The sequence below is a fragment of the Pristiophorus japonicus genome, chromosome 5, assembly GCF_044704955.1.
Source record: "Pristiophorus japonicus isolate sPriJap1 chromosome 5, sPriJap1.hap1, whole genome shotgun sequence".
Lineage (NCBI taxonomy): Eukaryota > Metazoa > Chordata > Chondrichthyes > Pristiophoridae > Pristiophorus > Pristiophorus japonicus.
The window spans coordinates 162,014,868-162,032,150 of record NC_091981.1 but is presented as its reverse complement, the minus strand read 5'-3'; the positions used below and the strand labels follow the sequence as shown (position 1 = coordinate 162,032,150).

Below are 17,283 nucleotides of genomic sequence, written 5' to 3'. Positions count from 1 at the left end.
GTTTTCTGGCATATTGCCAGAGTTGCACCCGTTTTTCTAGGCCAGAAATGCACTGGAAATAATTTGCCAAAATTTTCCCGATCTATAATTCGAATTTGGCGGCGCGCAGCGTGTCCAGTCGCCTCGTGGGGGTGGAGCCTGCTGTCTGCGTCGAAAAATGATGCCGCACTTTCTGCGCATGCGCAGAAAGAAAAATTATGTTTCCGACGTCGTTGCAATGGATGCACATGCACAGTACAGCTCCACGTTGGCAATCGGCCATTTTTAAAGAGCCAGTTGTGTGTATGAGAAGGAGTGCTGTGCGAGAGGATTCGAAAAATCAAAGCTGCAGGAGTACAAGATGCAATGCGGTGCAAGGACCAAGGGCTAGACTTTCCACACCAGATCGCTGGGCTAGTGCCCATATATTGCCCAAAATGGCAGGCTATCGCCCATTTTGATGAAAAAGTGGAAAGTTGGGCTGGAACATTGCCGGAAAATTGCCGGCCCAACTTTCGGGTCACATCGCCAAGGTGATCGCCCACACATCGCCCAGCGCAACTTTCGACACATTGCCCACACATCGCCGGGCTGATCGCTCGCCGAGAACATCGCTGGAGAAAAGCTGCTTTTACCTGGCCTTCCTCACAGAACTCGGCACTACGGATGCCATTTTGAACGTCGGAGGAAGTAAGGAGGCAGCTTAAACAAGGGGCTTATAATTTTAAGGGCCTTTTACTGATAGATCCACTCACATTTATACTTATATTTATATGTATATTTATTTATTTTTTTTAGTACCAAGGGCATTTATAACAACAGTGATAGTGATAATAGTGATAGTGATGGGGCCTGTAGCTTCTCTACCATTACTTGTAACTGCTCACATGTTGGCATCTGAAGTTGAGTTAAGTGAAGGGGCCAATCGAAGAGTCGGCAGGCTAATGTGGAGGTGGAGGAGGAGATCTTACACCCAACGAACGTACAGGAAAAAGCAATCTTACCTCAAAATGCATGCCTTAGGAGGCGACGCTTCCAGAAGGAGGTCATCGATGAAATATGCCAGCTCATCAAGGGGGATCTGCAGCCTACCAGCACCATCAGGACCACACTGCCCATTGAGGTAAAGGTTACTGCGGCACTATTCTTCTACGCATTGGGCTCCTTTCAGGTTTCAGCTGGTGACATCTGTGGTATCTCTCAGCATGCCACACATTGCTCCATTCGACAGGTGACACAAGCCCTTTACGCTCACAGGATGGACTTTATAACCTTCCCTATGACCAGGGAGGCACAGACCAAGAGGGCTTTGGGCTTCTCACGAATAACAAACTTCCCCAAGGTGCAGGGAGCAATAGACTGCACGCACATCGCCCTGAACACGGTATTTTGTAACCGAAAGGGATTCCACTCCCTGAATGTACAGCACATTGTCAACCACAACCAAATCATCATGGAAGTTAATGCTACATTTCCAGGCAACATCCATGATGCGCGCATTCTGCGTGAGAGCACTATCTCAGACCTGTTTGAGTCAGCCAGAAGGTCATGGTTGAATGCTGGGGGATAAAGGATATGGCCTTGCCAGCTGGCTCATGACACCCCTGCGTAATCCCCCGATAGAAGCCGAGAAGCGTTACAACGAAAGCCACACGCAATTTCGTTGAAAAGACAATTGTAGTGCTCAAGCAGCGCTTTAGATGCCTGGACCACTCTGGAGGAAGCCTATAATACCACCCAGACCAGGTCGCTGAGTTTATTGCGATGTGCTGCATGTTGCATAACCTAACTATAAAGAGAGGACAATAATTGCCACATGGGGCTGCAGGTCCACCTCAGGAAGGAGTGGAGGCGAAAGAGGCAGACGACGAGGAGCAGGAGGAGGCTGGTGAGGACCTCGAGGAGGACAATCAACCTGGCGATGAATCCATGGTCCTAGCTCCCCCCCCGCCAAGGAAGACTGGAGAAACCCTGTGAGAGTTACGCGGTTGCAAAGCTGTTGCGCTAACAGCTCATAAATGAACGCTTTGCATGAACTTACATTGGGGACAGTTACAGTTACAGTTAGATAAGTTGCATTTGCGTTGAGTTACATTTTATCCTTGTTTAGTCTGGCCTGGCCATTGTTGTACAACAGTTGCATTAATGTTTTAACTTAATTTATGTTATTAGAAGACACTGCACAACAATTGTAAAATTTGTAAATAATTTAACAATTTAACGTCAACTGTAAACCCTCCCCCACCCACCCCCAACAATAAATTTAAAAAACAAGAAATAACAATAACAATAACAGCAATAAAACATCCCCCTCCCTACCTGTGGCCACGTTTCCCTCCAGGTCATGTACAAACCCCGTGGCCTAGCCCTACCCACCCGTTTTGGTCCCCGGGTACCGAGACGAGTCTGGCACGTAGCGGGCAATGGCAAGACTTCTTGCCGTAGTGGGGGTGATGGTGGTGCCATCAGCTGTTGGGGCGGGGGGGTGTTGGAGGGGAAGACGAAGCTGGGGCATCGTCTTCCGAATCAGACGGAAGTGCTTCCTCCTGACTCGCTTGTGTGCTGGTGCTCATGGTGTGTAAGACAGCGGCACCTTGGGGTTCAGTGCCGTGTCCCGCCAATAACGCATGCCATAAGGCATAAATTGAGGCGGTCTGCGCACACATCTCCAAGAGCGTCTGCTGTGAAACCTCCGCTTGCACAGCACACACTCGGGACATGTTCCTCGTGAACACCACGAACACCTGGAGATGCTCGCGACTAATCGTGACAATCTCCTCGCTCAGTGTGATCAAGCCCTCTATCCAATCGGCCTGAGGAGGCATGTGCTCAACTCGCTGACCGACCTTCGTGGGGTCGGCGTGTGCACTCTAAAACGCCTTGGTGTCGCCCGCTGCACGCCGTTTTGTCCCGGTACCTCTTCGGTCGAAATCAACAAAGTGGCCGCAGGTTCCACTATCAGTGGGATGAACGGGGCATCCTCCTCCGTTTCTTCCATAACTTCTTTTTCCTCTGGTTTTGTAGTCTCCTCTTCACCACCCATGATGAATGACACCTGCAACGGTGCAGGTGCCGGTGCGGCCTCCCTTTGCGCCTCTGGTGATTGACCTTCAAAACACAATTGAGCTTATTAGAACAGAAGGGTACACATTGCGCTGCGCTGGCATACATAGGAGGAGCAGCACTGCTACAATAAATGTTACCGAGAGACGTTACATATTAATGCATCATATGGTAGTACATCTATGTGGATTTCACTGCCCCAGAGAGCTATGGAGGCTGGATCAGTCGGAGATGGACAGAATGATAAGGGAGTGAGGGTTTATGGGGAGTGGACAGAGAAGGGGACAGATAGCCTTCCTCTGATCTTAGTTCTTATGTTGTCAACCTAAGAGTAGCACAGAGGCTGCATGCATAACATGACATCATTCGTATATTGCATTATAATTAAATGACGTTACATTACTTTAAAATAGCTTGACACATTACTCACGTGACGCATGTGAGGGTTCCGCAACACCAAGGGTGGTGGCCGAGTGACTGTGGTTACCTACAAGTGCCGCGGCTTGTTCTTTTAGGTCCGGTAATTGTGACAGCTGAGCAGGGGCCCCTCCGGAGCGCTTCTGCTCCGAACGGCTGTTCGATATCTTCTTCTGCAAATGTGAGAAGAGCATGGCATTAGCTAATTGACGAGGTAATATCATGGAAAGACAACAGTTTCCAACGGTACATGCAAATAGAATCCACAATTTATGCACGGATATAACAAAGATCGGCATGTTTAGGAGCTACATCTTTCTATAATACAATCCCCATTGAACTTGGCAATGATCGGAGCTAATGTCCCAAAGTGTCCCAGGACAGACAGTGAGCAAGGGTGGCTCTCCCCCAGTTCATGCTGGGTCCCTGTGTAACTGACAGGAGCCAGAGAGATGTTTACGTATGTAAGAATAACAAAATTAAATTCAATCCAGGAGATTTACTATTATAATTATAATTACAATTTTCATCAATAAAATATAAAATCTCTACTTACTCTTGACAAAGCAACAAGGCTGTTCCAGCGCTTCCGGCACTGGTCGGGCCCCCTCACCTCATGGGACGCCGAGGAGACGACGTCCGCAATCTCGGCCCACAGCTTCCTGTCGACCTGGGGTGGAGGTTTCCCACGCCCACCCCGGGTAAATTGGGCCCACCGGGTATGTATCTCCTGGACGAGGGCCTCGTTGGCCTTGTCTGAAAAAGGCCTTGCCTTGCACCTCACCCCCTCCACATCACTGCCAGATGAAGACATTTTCTGTTTTTTTTTAATATCTTTATATAAATTTTTTTTATCAACTGTTTATCAACTATTTCTCAACTATGTCTGTCTGTCTATCAGTTTTGATCTCTTTTTTTTTTACTAATCTGTGTATCTATAATCTCTTTTCTTCACTGCTGTGCTTTTCCTGCTTTCCTCCTGTCTCTCTCTCTCTCTCTCTCTCTCTCTCTCTCCCCCTCCCTTTGCCTTCTGCGCATGTGTGAATGACCCCTGACCACCTGAAACACGGGAAAAATCTGTTCACCACAACAACAACAAAAAATCGCATGCGCAGAAGGCCGTTGCGAGGTAAGCTTTGCCTTCCACATCGCTGGGCCTGGTTCACATCGCTTCACCCATTAAAAATTGTTGGGCTATCGCTGAGCCGAAAGTCGCGAACCAAAAAATGGGCGATGTGCCAGCGATCATGAAGGCTGACACATCGCCAAGGCTGGAACATCGCCCATTTTTTGGACGATAGCCAGCAAAGTGGAAAGTCTAGCCCCAAGAATTTCTTACAGGAAGAAGTGGAGGCACTAGTTACTGTGATTGAGAACAGATGGCAGGAGCTGGACACCAGCAGAGGTCACATAAAAATTCCACCTAAAGAAATGAAGAAATGCTGGAACCAAGTTGCATAAGATTATTGCGCAATGGTGACCACCACGAGATCTGGAAGCCAGTGTAAAAAGAAGTGGCCGGAGCTTGGTAAAGTATTTAGTGTAAGTAATATTTTCATTTATTCAATGCAATTGCAATTGTAAATGTAACCAGCTGTATATGTCCCACCGAGCAGAAAGACACCCTCTCTTAAAAAGTTATGTTTTCATCTTTGCAGAGGAAAGTGGCACACAACAAACGAGAAAGAACCCGAATAGGAGGAGGCCCTGCAAATCTGCACCCACTGACACCCTTGGAAAAGAGGGTCGCTGCTTTGATGGGTCCTGCCTGGAAAAAAGCAATCACCACTGCACAAGCTGGGCTCACACTCGAGGGAGAGGGTAAGTCCTGCAAATTCCACAGCCTAGCTTTGCTAAATGTTAAGTACTCCGCAGGCTAGCTATGCTTCAATTCCTGGGAATATCTCGGTCAGCTACGCTTCAGTTGATGCAATGTGCTATCATTCATCGTGGTCCTTCAAATCAGCCTGCTGCCTAGCCTGCGCTTTGTGAGCCTATTCATGCCACCCACCCTGCCCCCTCCTCTGCTGCTAACCATTTATCCGTGTTCTGTTATATTTTGCAGAACTTGAGGCCGACCCTGACAATGTAGAAGAAAATTCAGATGAAAATTCAGACGAGGACCAGCCTGAACAGGATAACATCTTTGAATCCAACCCTTCAGACCAAGAACATGGGGATGAGGGGGAAGGGGAAGGGATGGAGCTGGAGGAAACCCACACTGTATTACTACTTTGGAGGAGGTGCCGCTCATTGATGTGACAGCCCCTTCAGTGACACGCGGTTTGAGTGCTGGTGGGACATTCCATGGTTTCCCACCTTCCCAGTTTGTGGGTCCCAGTGTTGGGGTGCAGCGAGGCACACCCAGGGTCCCACCTTCCGAGGTTGCGGGTCCCAGTGTTGGGGTGCGAGCCACACCCATGGGGAAGAGGGGAAGGAGAGCTCGACCACGCTCTCCTGAGGTGCAAGATCTAACAGATGTGGTTCAGATGATGTAATTGAGTGCTGAGAGCATTGACCTTACCCGATCACTCCTGGACGCCATCAATGGGGGTGAGTGATGAGGTAGCGGGACAGTCGGGAGAAGTAAAAGCAATGACACGAGAAATGGGAACGATGTCCAGGACCATCAATGAGGGAATGGTGACCATGAGGGAGGGAATGTCAGAGGTAATGCAAACATTGTCACTGACCATGAGGGAGGGAATGTTGCGGGTAGTTGAGACACTGTCAGGGCGCATGAGAGACGACATGGTGGAGATAGCTGCTGCAATAAGGGAACACGCCCAGACCCCGTGCCCATTGACAGAATCAACTGCCACTCCCACTGCAATCACCAGACCAATCTCTGAAGAGCCCAAAACCGGGTCCACTAACTTAACACCTGCCACCAACGCCTCACCCCACCCCACTCAACAGGTGCGCACTCTGCCTGAGATCTTAGAAAGAATAAGTTTGGTACCAAGCCCGGAAACACTGTGCCAACGCCTGCGGGCCGGGGTGGTGGAGTATCCAAGACTAAGTGCAGCGGGCAGTCGTGGAGAGATGGGTGCAGCCTTTCTTTTCTGCTGTTGTTGTTATTGTTGTTACTGTTCTCAAATTAAAAGTTTTTTGTAAGATATGGAAATTTACAAGTTTAAAAGTTTGTAAATGATCTTAAAGTTTTTAAGTGATCTTAAAAAGTGATCTTAAAATAAAGTTTGATGCAAGAATAATTTTATTAAAGTTAAGTACAAAAAGAACTATGTTAAACTTTTGAATAAAATATATTTTACATTAAAACTGAATCATTTCCATTATTTGTTCGATTATTAAAACAACTTTTGAAGTAAACAAGAATAATTTTCATCATTTGTTCCATTAACACAACATAACATTACGGAACAGCTCCAAAGAGTAAACATGTCCATGTGGGATAGTTGTCGCTGAACCCTCAGGCAGCAGTAAAGCATTCATGATGAGCTGCTCACGCAAGACTCGAGCAATTGTAAAGGGGCATGATGGCCCGCCCTCATCTGCCGACATGCTCCGGCCTCAGGCACTTGCATGCTTTCCTCGTCCTCCTCCTGCTCGTCATCTGCATCTTCCGCATCATTATCATCAGCCACTCTCACCGCAGGTGGGTCTTCCACTATCAGCTGCTGCTGCCTCATGATGGCTAAGTTATGCAGCATGCAGCACACAACAGTGAATTGACCGACAATCTCAGGGGAGTACAGCAAGTAGCCTCCGGAATGGTCCAGGCATCAGAAATGCTGTTTCAAGATGCTAATGGTCCTCTCTATGATGCTGAGTGTCACAATGTGCAATATGTTGTATTTACTGTCAGCTTCCGTCCGGGTTACGCGTAGGGGCGTCATGAGCCAGGTGGAAAGGCGTACCCTTTGTCTCCCAGTAGCCAACTCTGCCCTTCTGGCTGCTGCTGCTGAAACATGGCAGATATAACACTGTCGTGTAGTATGAACGCATCATAGGTGCTCCCAGGGTATCTTGCATTGACTGACATGATGCGATGCATGTCGTCACACACAAGCTGTACATTAATGGAGTGGAAGCCTTTTCTGTTCCTGTACATCTCGGATTCCTCCAAAGGTGCGCGCAAGGCGATGTGGGTACAATCAATGCAGCCCTGTACCTTTGGGAAGCCAGCAATCCTGGAGAAGCCCACAGCCCTGTCATGCATTGCTTGGGCGATCATGGGGAACTTTATGAAGTAATTCCTCTGTGCATACAGTGCAGCTGTCACCTGGCAAATGCAGACATGTGTTGCATGTTGAGGTGGCGCACATATCCCCACAGTTGTAGCTTGAAGTGAGCCAGAGGCATAGAATGAAAGTGCAGCTGTAACCTTCACTTCAACTGACAAAGCAGTCCTCCTGATGTTTCTAGGTTGCAGGTCTGTTTGACCAACTCACAGATCTGTGTTACAACTTCTTTGCGGAAATGCAGCCTTCTGACACAGTCTGCATCACTCAGGTGCAGGTACGAACGCCTGTCTCGATATACCCGACGTGGGTAAGGCCTCCTGCCCAGCACCCTACGGGTTCTGATGTTCCTGATGCGATGATGTCGAATCAATTATCTCCAATGTAGCACCATGATACAGAAGGCTCGCACAAGGCATGGCATTGTCAGTATTGCCCCCATACTTATATTTTACCTTTGAAAGCAGCTCAAAACGGCAGGAAAGCAGGCAGGATAGGTTCACAGTTCTCTTTCCCCAAGGTCTGTATGGATGGACCCCACCCAAGGTCTTGTGACTTCTCCTCTCTCCCCACCCATCCCCCCCCCCCCTTAACTAACTGCAGTCTTGTGACTTCTCCCCTTCTCTCTCTCCCGCCCCCACCCCACCCCGCTACTCATTGCAGTCTTCAGAGCCTTTCGATCGGCACCTCGTTCCCCGGGCTCAGTCTGCAGAAGCCTTCCGATCGGCACCTTGCTCTCTCCCCTCAACCACCAGCCCGGCCTTGTTTTCCAACCGAGCCCCGAGCCCATGTCCGGGTGCGGGGCCGATTCTGGTGGCCAAAGCTATGAGCCTCCAGGCTTGCCTTAAGTCGTTGGTTGATGGCGTGTGAGTGAGTAAAAAAAAGAGAAACCTTTTGAAATCCAACAAACTTCCAGTTACTACGTTGACAGGCAAAAAAAGTTGAACTTTATTATTGATTTTTAGTGTTCTTGACTCCCTCCAAAATCGATTAAAAATAATGGCGTCTTTCAGCGCCGATTTGTCAATGTGTGCTGGTTTTCTTAAGTGCCCAGAAGGTTTTTCGGGAGTGGCCAGATGCGCCGACCTAGAAGGAAACATTTTGGCCAAACTGTGAAAAATTCTAAAAACCGTGCAGACATGAGGGAACGTCAAAAAAAACTGGTCTAGAAAAATCGTAACTAAGTCAGTTACGCCTGTGCAGATTGGAGGGGGAAACTTTGGAAAAAATAAATACACCAAAAAAAAAGGCACGTGCCAGAAAAACGGCGCAAATGAGCCGGGAAAATTGAGCCCAGATCTCTACCTTCCATATCTTAATCCATCTGAGGTCATGCTCACTTTGTCAAAATTCAGCAGCTCAGCATCCCAGAGTGCATCAACTGTAAAATCCTTGTCCTCATCAACAAATAGCTTCATAGCCTCCTCCTCACTCACCCTTCCTCTGTAACTTCCTCCAGCCCTACAACTCTGCTCACACCTTCGACTTTTCCATCTCTGGTCCGCTCTTCATTCCCACTTCCCTATGCTCTACCATTGTTGTCAGAACTTTCAATCATCTTATTTCCACACTCTGGAATTTTCCCCAAATGAAGCCCTGCTTCATTCTTCTTCGAAACATTCCTCTTCAACTGCACTTTTGGGTCCTTCTTCCAATTCAAACTCCAATTCCTTCTCGGGTCTGGCTTCTAACTATAAAGTGTGTTGGGGCATATTGATTTAAAGACATTATATAAATGTAAGTAATGGTTATATTTAATGTTAATACTAAGCATTCTGATATTCCAGCATATTGCTCTTATAGTTATTAGGTAACAAGTCCCAAGTGTCTGGTCGGCAAAAGGATTAGTTTCTAAAAAAATTGAGGGGCAGGTTTGTTAAACTTCATCAAAAACTGTTGTTACACAATACATATTCCAAATTTGTTCTTGATGAATACATTAATTTTCAGCAACCCCATTGCACTCAACTATGTTGCATATAAAACATTAAATAGTTATAAACATTACCTGCCATGCCGACATGCAGTATAAACTATACCCTCTTCACTGCCTACAACAAAATTGTTGACATCTCCTGTTGGGAAAGCCATGCTAGTGACAGCCACAGGCTTTGACTTGTTGTAAACCAGCTCCATATTCTCCTAGTTAATAAAAAAGAAAAAAAAGTTAGCATATAGCCATAAGTTTTTTTTTCCTCTGCTCAATTTCTCTCTCCTAAAGACTTTACTTTACTTTATGGAAGGCACCCATCACACTGTATTCATGTGTGAGATGTCACAGGAAGCATTGGGAAGCTGTATAACCATGGCGCATCTTGGATTGTCCTCATCAGACATCTACACTGGTTCACTTCTAGTTGGGGTTCTTGAATAGTAATCAAGGGCAGGAATTGAGACGGATTTTCCTTCCCTAATCCGGGGGTGCTGAGCGTTATGTATGCATGCTTGTATTGTTATATGTTGTCTGTAACACTGAATGTACCTTTACACTGTACACACCTTACCTGTACACCAGAGGGTGCTGCTGCTGGAGACCTAAGGGTTACCTGCACACTGCAGGTAACCCAGTATACAAGAGCTCACCTCTAGGTATCCTGACTCGAGGAGCTGCAAATAAAGGACTACAGTCTACACAGTTTGAGTACCATACTCCTGCCTCGTGGAGTCATTAACAAGGTGCCTACATACATAATAACTGGCGGTGAGGTCACGAACTACACGCACAGCATGTCGAATCTCAGCAACTTTCAACAATTCACCGATGGGGAAGATTGGGACGCTTTTGAAGAAAGATTGGACCATTTCTTCATTGCCAATGACCTGGATGGGAACACACCAGCTACACAACCGAACAAGCGCAGGGCCATCCTGCTTAGCAGTTGTGGGCCCACCATCCATTGTCTCTTCGGGGACTTGCTAGCCCCAGCGAAGACAACCACCAAGAGCTATGAGGAACTTGTAACACTAATACAGGAGCAACTAAAACCAAAAGAAAGCATCCTCACAGCCAGGCACCGGTTCTACACTTACCGGCGACCCAAAGGCCAAGAAATTACTAAGTATGCTGCACATTTAAGAAGACTGGCTGCACCATGTGATGTTGGCGACCACTTTAATGAAGCATTAAGGGACATATTTGTCATCGGAATCGGCCACGAGGGCCTCCTCCACAAATTGTTCTCTGTGGACATCACAAAAAGCAATTAAAGTGAGCCAGGCCTACGGCGACTCCAGGCGAATACTGACCCAGGACCCACGATGAACGCAGTGCACCGAATGGCTACTTCTAAAGGCAGAAATGCTGCCCCGAGTCCTACAACCCTGAGTCCGCCACATGGGGCAAACCGGCTGGCCCCGTGGAGCAAACTACAGGGCCCACCAGTGCCGCTATAAAGCCTATACATGCAAAGGTTGCAAAGAGAAAGGGCACCTTCAGAGAATGTGCAGAAAAAGCTTTACTCACCACGTCACTGAAGAGTTGGCTGATCACCGGGGCTCCGACACAGATGAAGATGAAGCTGCTCAACCTCTGGAAGAAGAGTATGGAATTTATACCAGCACCACCGAAAGTTTTCCGTGGAAGATGGAAGTAGACATCGACAGAGTCCCCGTTTCAATGGCATTCTACACAGGGGCGAGCCAGTCTTTGATGAGTCAAACGACCTTTGAAAAAATTTGGATAAATCCTGCCAATCTACCAAAACTGTCTCCTGTCCAAGCAAAGCAGCTCACCTACACCAAAGGTAAATTCCCAGTCATTGGTAGCGTGGACGTCCAGGTCTCCCAGGGCAGCGTGATGAACAAACTCCTCCTGTGGATCGTTGCCGGCGATGGTCCCACACTGCTAGGAAGAAATTGGATGAGGCAGCTCCAAGTCGGTCAATGTGGCAATGGCCTCCGGGCTCCAGCAATCGAATCCCACGCAGCCCCGAACACAGATCCATTGCTAGATCTAGAGATCCCACCGTCCAGCTCGACTGCGCGGCGACGACTCCACAACACCGTGGCGAGATCTCCAGAACTGAAAGTCCAAACTTCACCTTCCGGGCTGGGGCAGGACTCCAAGAGATAAATATCGTCGAGAAAAGTGGATTCCCGACGTCCATGGCCGAGTCCGAGGAAGAAAAGATCACCGCAGCCTACTGGAGGAGAGCCATAAGATGGCGGTCGCACCACGAGGAGAAGAACCTAAACTCAAAATGGCCGCGACCAGACCACAAGGGGCAGCGTTGGAGGAGCAACACGTGACACCGAGCGGCGAATCGGATTGGAATGCTCCCTTAAAGGAGACCGGTAACCATAAAAATTTAAAGGGACAGTTTCAACTGAAAGATGACAAGGGTTTAAAGTTAAAAATGCAGTTAACAGTTGCAGGTATGATAATGTAACGAGGAATTGTGAAGCCGGAGTAGCTGATGAGAAAAATGAAATGAATGCTTGTGTAAGTAAGGTTAAGAACAAGCTTGTAATGTCTGATGATGATAGAAAGTTCAAAATGACTAATGTAACTATGTATGGTGAGACCATGATACAAAAAAGTGATGCAAATGCTGTAATTAACAATGTAAAGGTAGTAAATAATGTAGACTCGACTATGTATGATTGGAGCCAATGTGTCATGTATACAGGTAGGACACTATTAAAGGACACTGGGTTCTACAGGGACAATGTAAATGCTAGAGGAATCCCCCCGTAGGAGACCCCCAGGTCCAGCAGGCTACCAGACCATGTAGCCTGGACCGTTGGAACAAATGTGGTGCCCCAGGAAGGGCTCACACACACCCAGTGGAAACAGGCCCACTACAGGGACAGTGGTCAATGGGTAGCACAGCCACCACCACTGGCAACCTGCTCCAGATCGGCCCTACACCCCCTGGCCACCAGGGCCAACACCAGGAGCGAGAGCCCAATACCCTCCAGCTTTCCTGGCTAACCATGGGATGACCAGACTCTCATCCCAAATGGAGGACAAGGAGCCCACACAGTCTTGTGGCCCTGCCCCCCACCACCACACACTTACCCACATCACAGAGTATGCACCCTACCCATTGCTGCACTGGCTACCCCACTGAGGGATCCCACAACAGTGACACCCACATAGAAACATAGAAAATAGGTGCAGGAGTAGGCCATTCGGCCCTTCGAGCCTGCACCGCCATTCAATAAGATCATGGCTGATCATTCCCTCAGTACCATTTTCCTGCTTTCTCTCCATATCCCTTGATCCCCTTAGCCACAAGGGCCATATCTAACTCCCTCTTGAATATATCCAATGATCTGGCATCAACAACTTTCTGCGACAGGGAATTCCACTGGTTAACAACTCTCTGAGTGAAGAAGTTTTTCCTCATCTCAGTCTTAAATGGCCTACCTCTTATCCTAAGACTATGTCCCCTGGTTCTGGACTTCCCCAACATCGGGAACATCTAACCTGTCCAGTCCCATCAGAATCTTACACTTTTCTATGAGATCCCCTCTCATCCTTCTAAACTCCAGTGAATAAAGGCCCAATTGATCCAGTCTCTCCTCATATGACAGTCCAGCCATCCCTGGAATCAGTCTGGTGAACCTTTGCTGCACTCCCTCAATAGCAAGAACGTCCTTCGTCAGATTAGGAGACCAAAACTGTACACAATATTCCAGGTGGGGCCTCACCAAGGCCCTGTACAACTGCAGTAAGACCTCCCTGCTCTTATACTCAAATCCCCTAGCTATGAAGGCCAACATACCATTTGCCTTCTTCACCCCCTGCTGTACCTGCATGCCCACTTTCAGTGACTGATGAACCTGACACCCAGGTCTCGTTGCACCTCCCCTTTTCCTAATCTGCCGCCTTCCAGATAATATTCTGCCTTCGTGTTTTTGCCCCCAAAATGGATAACCTCACATTTATCCACATTATACTGCATCTGCCCACTCACCTAACCTGTCCAAGTCACCCTGCAGCCTCTTAGCGTCCTCCTCACAGCTCAAACTGCCACCCAGCTTAGTGTCAGCTGCAAACTTGGAGATATTACACTCAATTCCTTCATCTAAATCGTTAATTTATATTGTAAAGAGCTGGGGTCCCAGCACTGAGCCCTGCGGCACTCCACTAGTTACTGCCCGTCATTCTGAAAAGGACCCGTTTATCCCGAATCTCTGCTTCCTGTCTGCCAACCAGTTCTCTATCCACGTCAGTACATTACCTCCAATACCATGCGCTTTGATTTTGCACACCAATCTCTTGTGCGGGACTTTGTCAAAAGCCTTTTGAAAGTCCAAATACACCACATCCACTGGTTCTCCCTTGTCCACTCTGCTAGTTACATCCTCAAAAAATTCCAGAAGATTCGTCAAGCATGATTTCCCTTTCATAAATCCATACTGACTTGGTCCGATCCTGACACTGCTTTCCAAATGTGCTGCTATTTCATCCTTAATGATTGATTCCAACATTTTCCCCACTACTGATGTCAAGCTAACCGGTCTATAATTACCCGTTTTCACTCTCCCTCCTTTTTTAAAAAGTGGTGTTACATTAGCTACCCTCCAGTCCATAGGGACTGATCCAGAGTCGATAGACTGTTGGAAAATGATCACCAATACATCCACTATTTCTAGGGCCACTTCCTTATGGTCTGTGTGGGGGGGGGGGGGGGCATGGGGGGAATGTATGAGGCCAGCCTCAAGTACAGGGATCACCCTGGCACCCACACAACTCTCAGCACAACCTCTCATAGCCCACCTCCCCAGGTCATGACAATAAGGACTTGAAAAATGTTTAGGGGGGAGTGTTGTTATGACTGCATGCTTGTATTGTTATATGATGTCTGTAACACTGAATGTACCTTTACAATGTACACGCCTTACCTGTACACTAGAGGGTGCTGCTGCTGGAGACCTAAGGGTTACCTGCACACTGCACCCAGTATAAAAGGGAGCTCACCTCTAGGTATCCTGACTCGAGGAGCTGTAAATAAAGGACTACAGTCTACACAGTTTGAGTACCATACCCCTGCCTTGTGGAGTCATTAACAAGGTGTCTACATACATAATACTGAGGACAACTTCATGGCCTCTAATGCTGCCCCAGAATAGATCAGTTAATTAGCACAGATTGGGGACTGACCCAGTCTTATGACTTACCTACTCACGAGCAGAGCTCCGAGTCATGGCAGAGAAGCCGCCACCGGTTGTCCTGGGGTTGCTAGAGGAGGATAATGAATTCGAGGAGTTCCCAGCCGAAGGTGAGCAGGATTCACTCCATACCTCCCGGTTAGATTTGCCTTTCCTCCTGCTCCCTTCTATCCGACTTCCACCCACCACAATGGGCTGCAGTCTAGTCTGTGTGTGACAGGGCAGTGTGGAAGGAGGAGGGGAGCCAGACGTTGCGGTGGGGAGGGAGGAGGGGGGGAGCCAGGCCTTGCGGTGGGAAGGGAGGAGGAGGGGATCCAGGCCTTGCGGTGGGGAGGGAGGAGGAGGGGAGCCAGCCAGTGTGGGAGGAGGAGGGGAGCTAGGCCTTGCGGTGGGGAGGGAGGAGGAGGGGAGCCAGACCTTGCGGTGGGGTGGGAGGAGGAGAGGAGCCAGCCAGTGTGGGAGGAGGAGGGGAGCTAGACCTTGCGGTGGGCAGGGAGGAGGAGGGGAGCCAGACCTTGCGGTGGGGAGGGAGGAGGAGGGGAGCCAGACCTTGCGGTGAGGAGGGAGGAGGAGGGGAGCCAGACCTTGCGGTGGGGAGGGAGGAGGAGGGGAGCCAGACCTTGCGGTGGGGAGGGAGGAGGAGGGGAGCCAGCCAGTGTGGGAGGAGGAGGGGAGCTAGGCCTTGCTGTGGGGAGGGAGGAGGAGGGGAGCCAGCCAGTGTGGGAGGAGGAGGGGAGCTAGGCCTTGCGGTGGGGAGGGAGAGGAGGGGAGCCAGCCAGTGTGGGAGGAGGAGGGGAGCTAGGCCTTGCTGTGGGGAGGGAGGAGGAGGGGAGCCAGGCCTTGCGGTGGGGAGGGAGGAGGAGGGGAGCCAGACCTTGCGGTGGGGAGGGAGGAGGAGGGGAGCCAGCCAGTGTGGGAGGAGGAGGGGAGCTAGGCCTTGCGGTGGGGAGGGAGAGGAGGGGAGCCAGCCAGTGTGGGAGGAGGAGGGGAGCTAGGCCTTGCAGTGGGGAGGGAGGAGGGGGGGAGCCAGACCTTGCGGTGGGGAGGGAGGAGGAGGGGAGCCAGCCAGTGTGGGAGGAGGAGGGGAGCTAGACCTTGCGGTGGGGAGGGAGGAGGAGGGGAGCCAGATCTTGCGGTGGGGAGGGAGGAGGAGGGGAGCCAGACCTTGCGGTGGGGAGGGAGGAGGAGGGGAGCCAGACCTTGCGGTGGGGAGGGAGGAGGAGGGGAGCCAGACCTTGCGGTGGGGAGAGAGGAGGAGGGGAGCCAGACCTTACGGTGGGGAGGGAGGAGGAGGGGAGCCAGACAGTATGGGAGGAGGAGGTCCTCGTGCATTCCCCATAACATCGGCACTACTTCAGTCGGTGACGGCTCTGGATAACAGGTGCTGCTGAGGATGTTAATCGTTATCCACATTTCGCCACTAAGCAGACACGGAGGGCAACTCCCGGGCTTGTGTGTGCGCCATGCATTAGTAACCAGATGGGGAAAATCCCTCGTTCACCTACTAGACTTGCGGCCCTTCTCTTACCCACCATTGCACTTTCCATTTGTCTCTTGGCCGTATGGCCGACAACTGCTCCTATTTATTATGTTCTTCTTGGGTTCGTTACAGTACAGTGTATCGGATTGTTGTACTTGTAATGCATCATTAAATGCTTTCAAACTTTTTGTCCTGGCCAATATTTATCCCTCAACCAACAATCACTAAAACAGATATCTGGTCATTATCACATTGTTGTCTGTGGGAGTTTGCGGTGCACAAATTGGCTTCTGCGTTTTCTACATTACAACAGTCACCATAATCCAGGTCAGTGATTGGAGCGCGGGCAGGTACAGCAGGAGTGACGTGGTCGAGATGATGGAGCGGCGAGGGATTGCAGAGCAACGTGAACGGGGCCTAGGAGAGACGCGAGTTCGGGGCCCAGGCGAGGCGAGGGCCCAGGGGCAACACGGGCCAGCCCACACTGCGATAGGTGTGCACACTAGGTCCGTGCAGCAGAGCTGGCTCCAGTCTTCTTGGTTAACCCTTACCACAGGACCAAGACCTACCTCTGTCAAGCCCGTGTGGTGGCTGGTGTGCAACGGCCACCACACGTTTTAAAAAAAACACACTTCAATATGTAGTTCAGGACCTTGGAATATCAGGTCCCTGATTGTAACACCTGTGAACATTTTGGTGTGGAAGCAAGTCATCCTCGATACGAGGGACCGCTTAAGAAGTCGACGCACTTGCGAGACTGACTGAACCACTGGAGAAGCCCCACATGTCTTAGTTAACTGGAAACTTTACAACTACTATTTTGTGATGTATCTCAAACTATGGAGGGAAAATCCTCCAAAATATCATCAGCTTCTAACTGAAAAATCTCCTTTGAAGAAGATTTTGTGCTGAATACAAATTTAAACCATTATATTCAAAATTCTGCAACTTTAGTAAATTACAGAACAGAAAAGGATTTTAGCACCATGTACAGTCTTAACATAAAACGCTGATTTAACA

The 17,283-nt window shown here is 49.2% G+C and overlaps 1 protein-coding gene across 6 annotated transcripts in view; it reads right to left on the bottom strand.

The window, feature by feature from the left end:
- LOC139264489 (cytoplasmic dynein 1 intermediate chain 1) overlaps nt 1-17,283 on the bottom strand; it is a 532,713-nt gene that overhangs the window by 57,986 nt on the left and 457,444 nt on the right. For all 6 annotated transcript variants that reach the window (XM_070881048.1, XM_070881047.1, XM_070881049.1 and 3 more), the window contains one exon: nt 9,673-9,806. In XM_070881048.1, the coding sequence (XP_070737149.1) occupies nt 9,673-9,806 (134 nt within the window). The remainder of the gene's footprint in view (nt 1-9,672; nt 9,807-17,283) is intronic.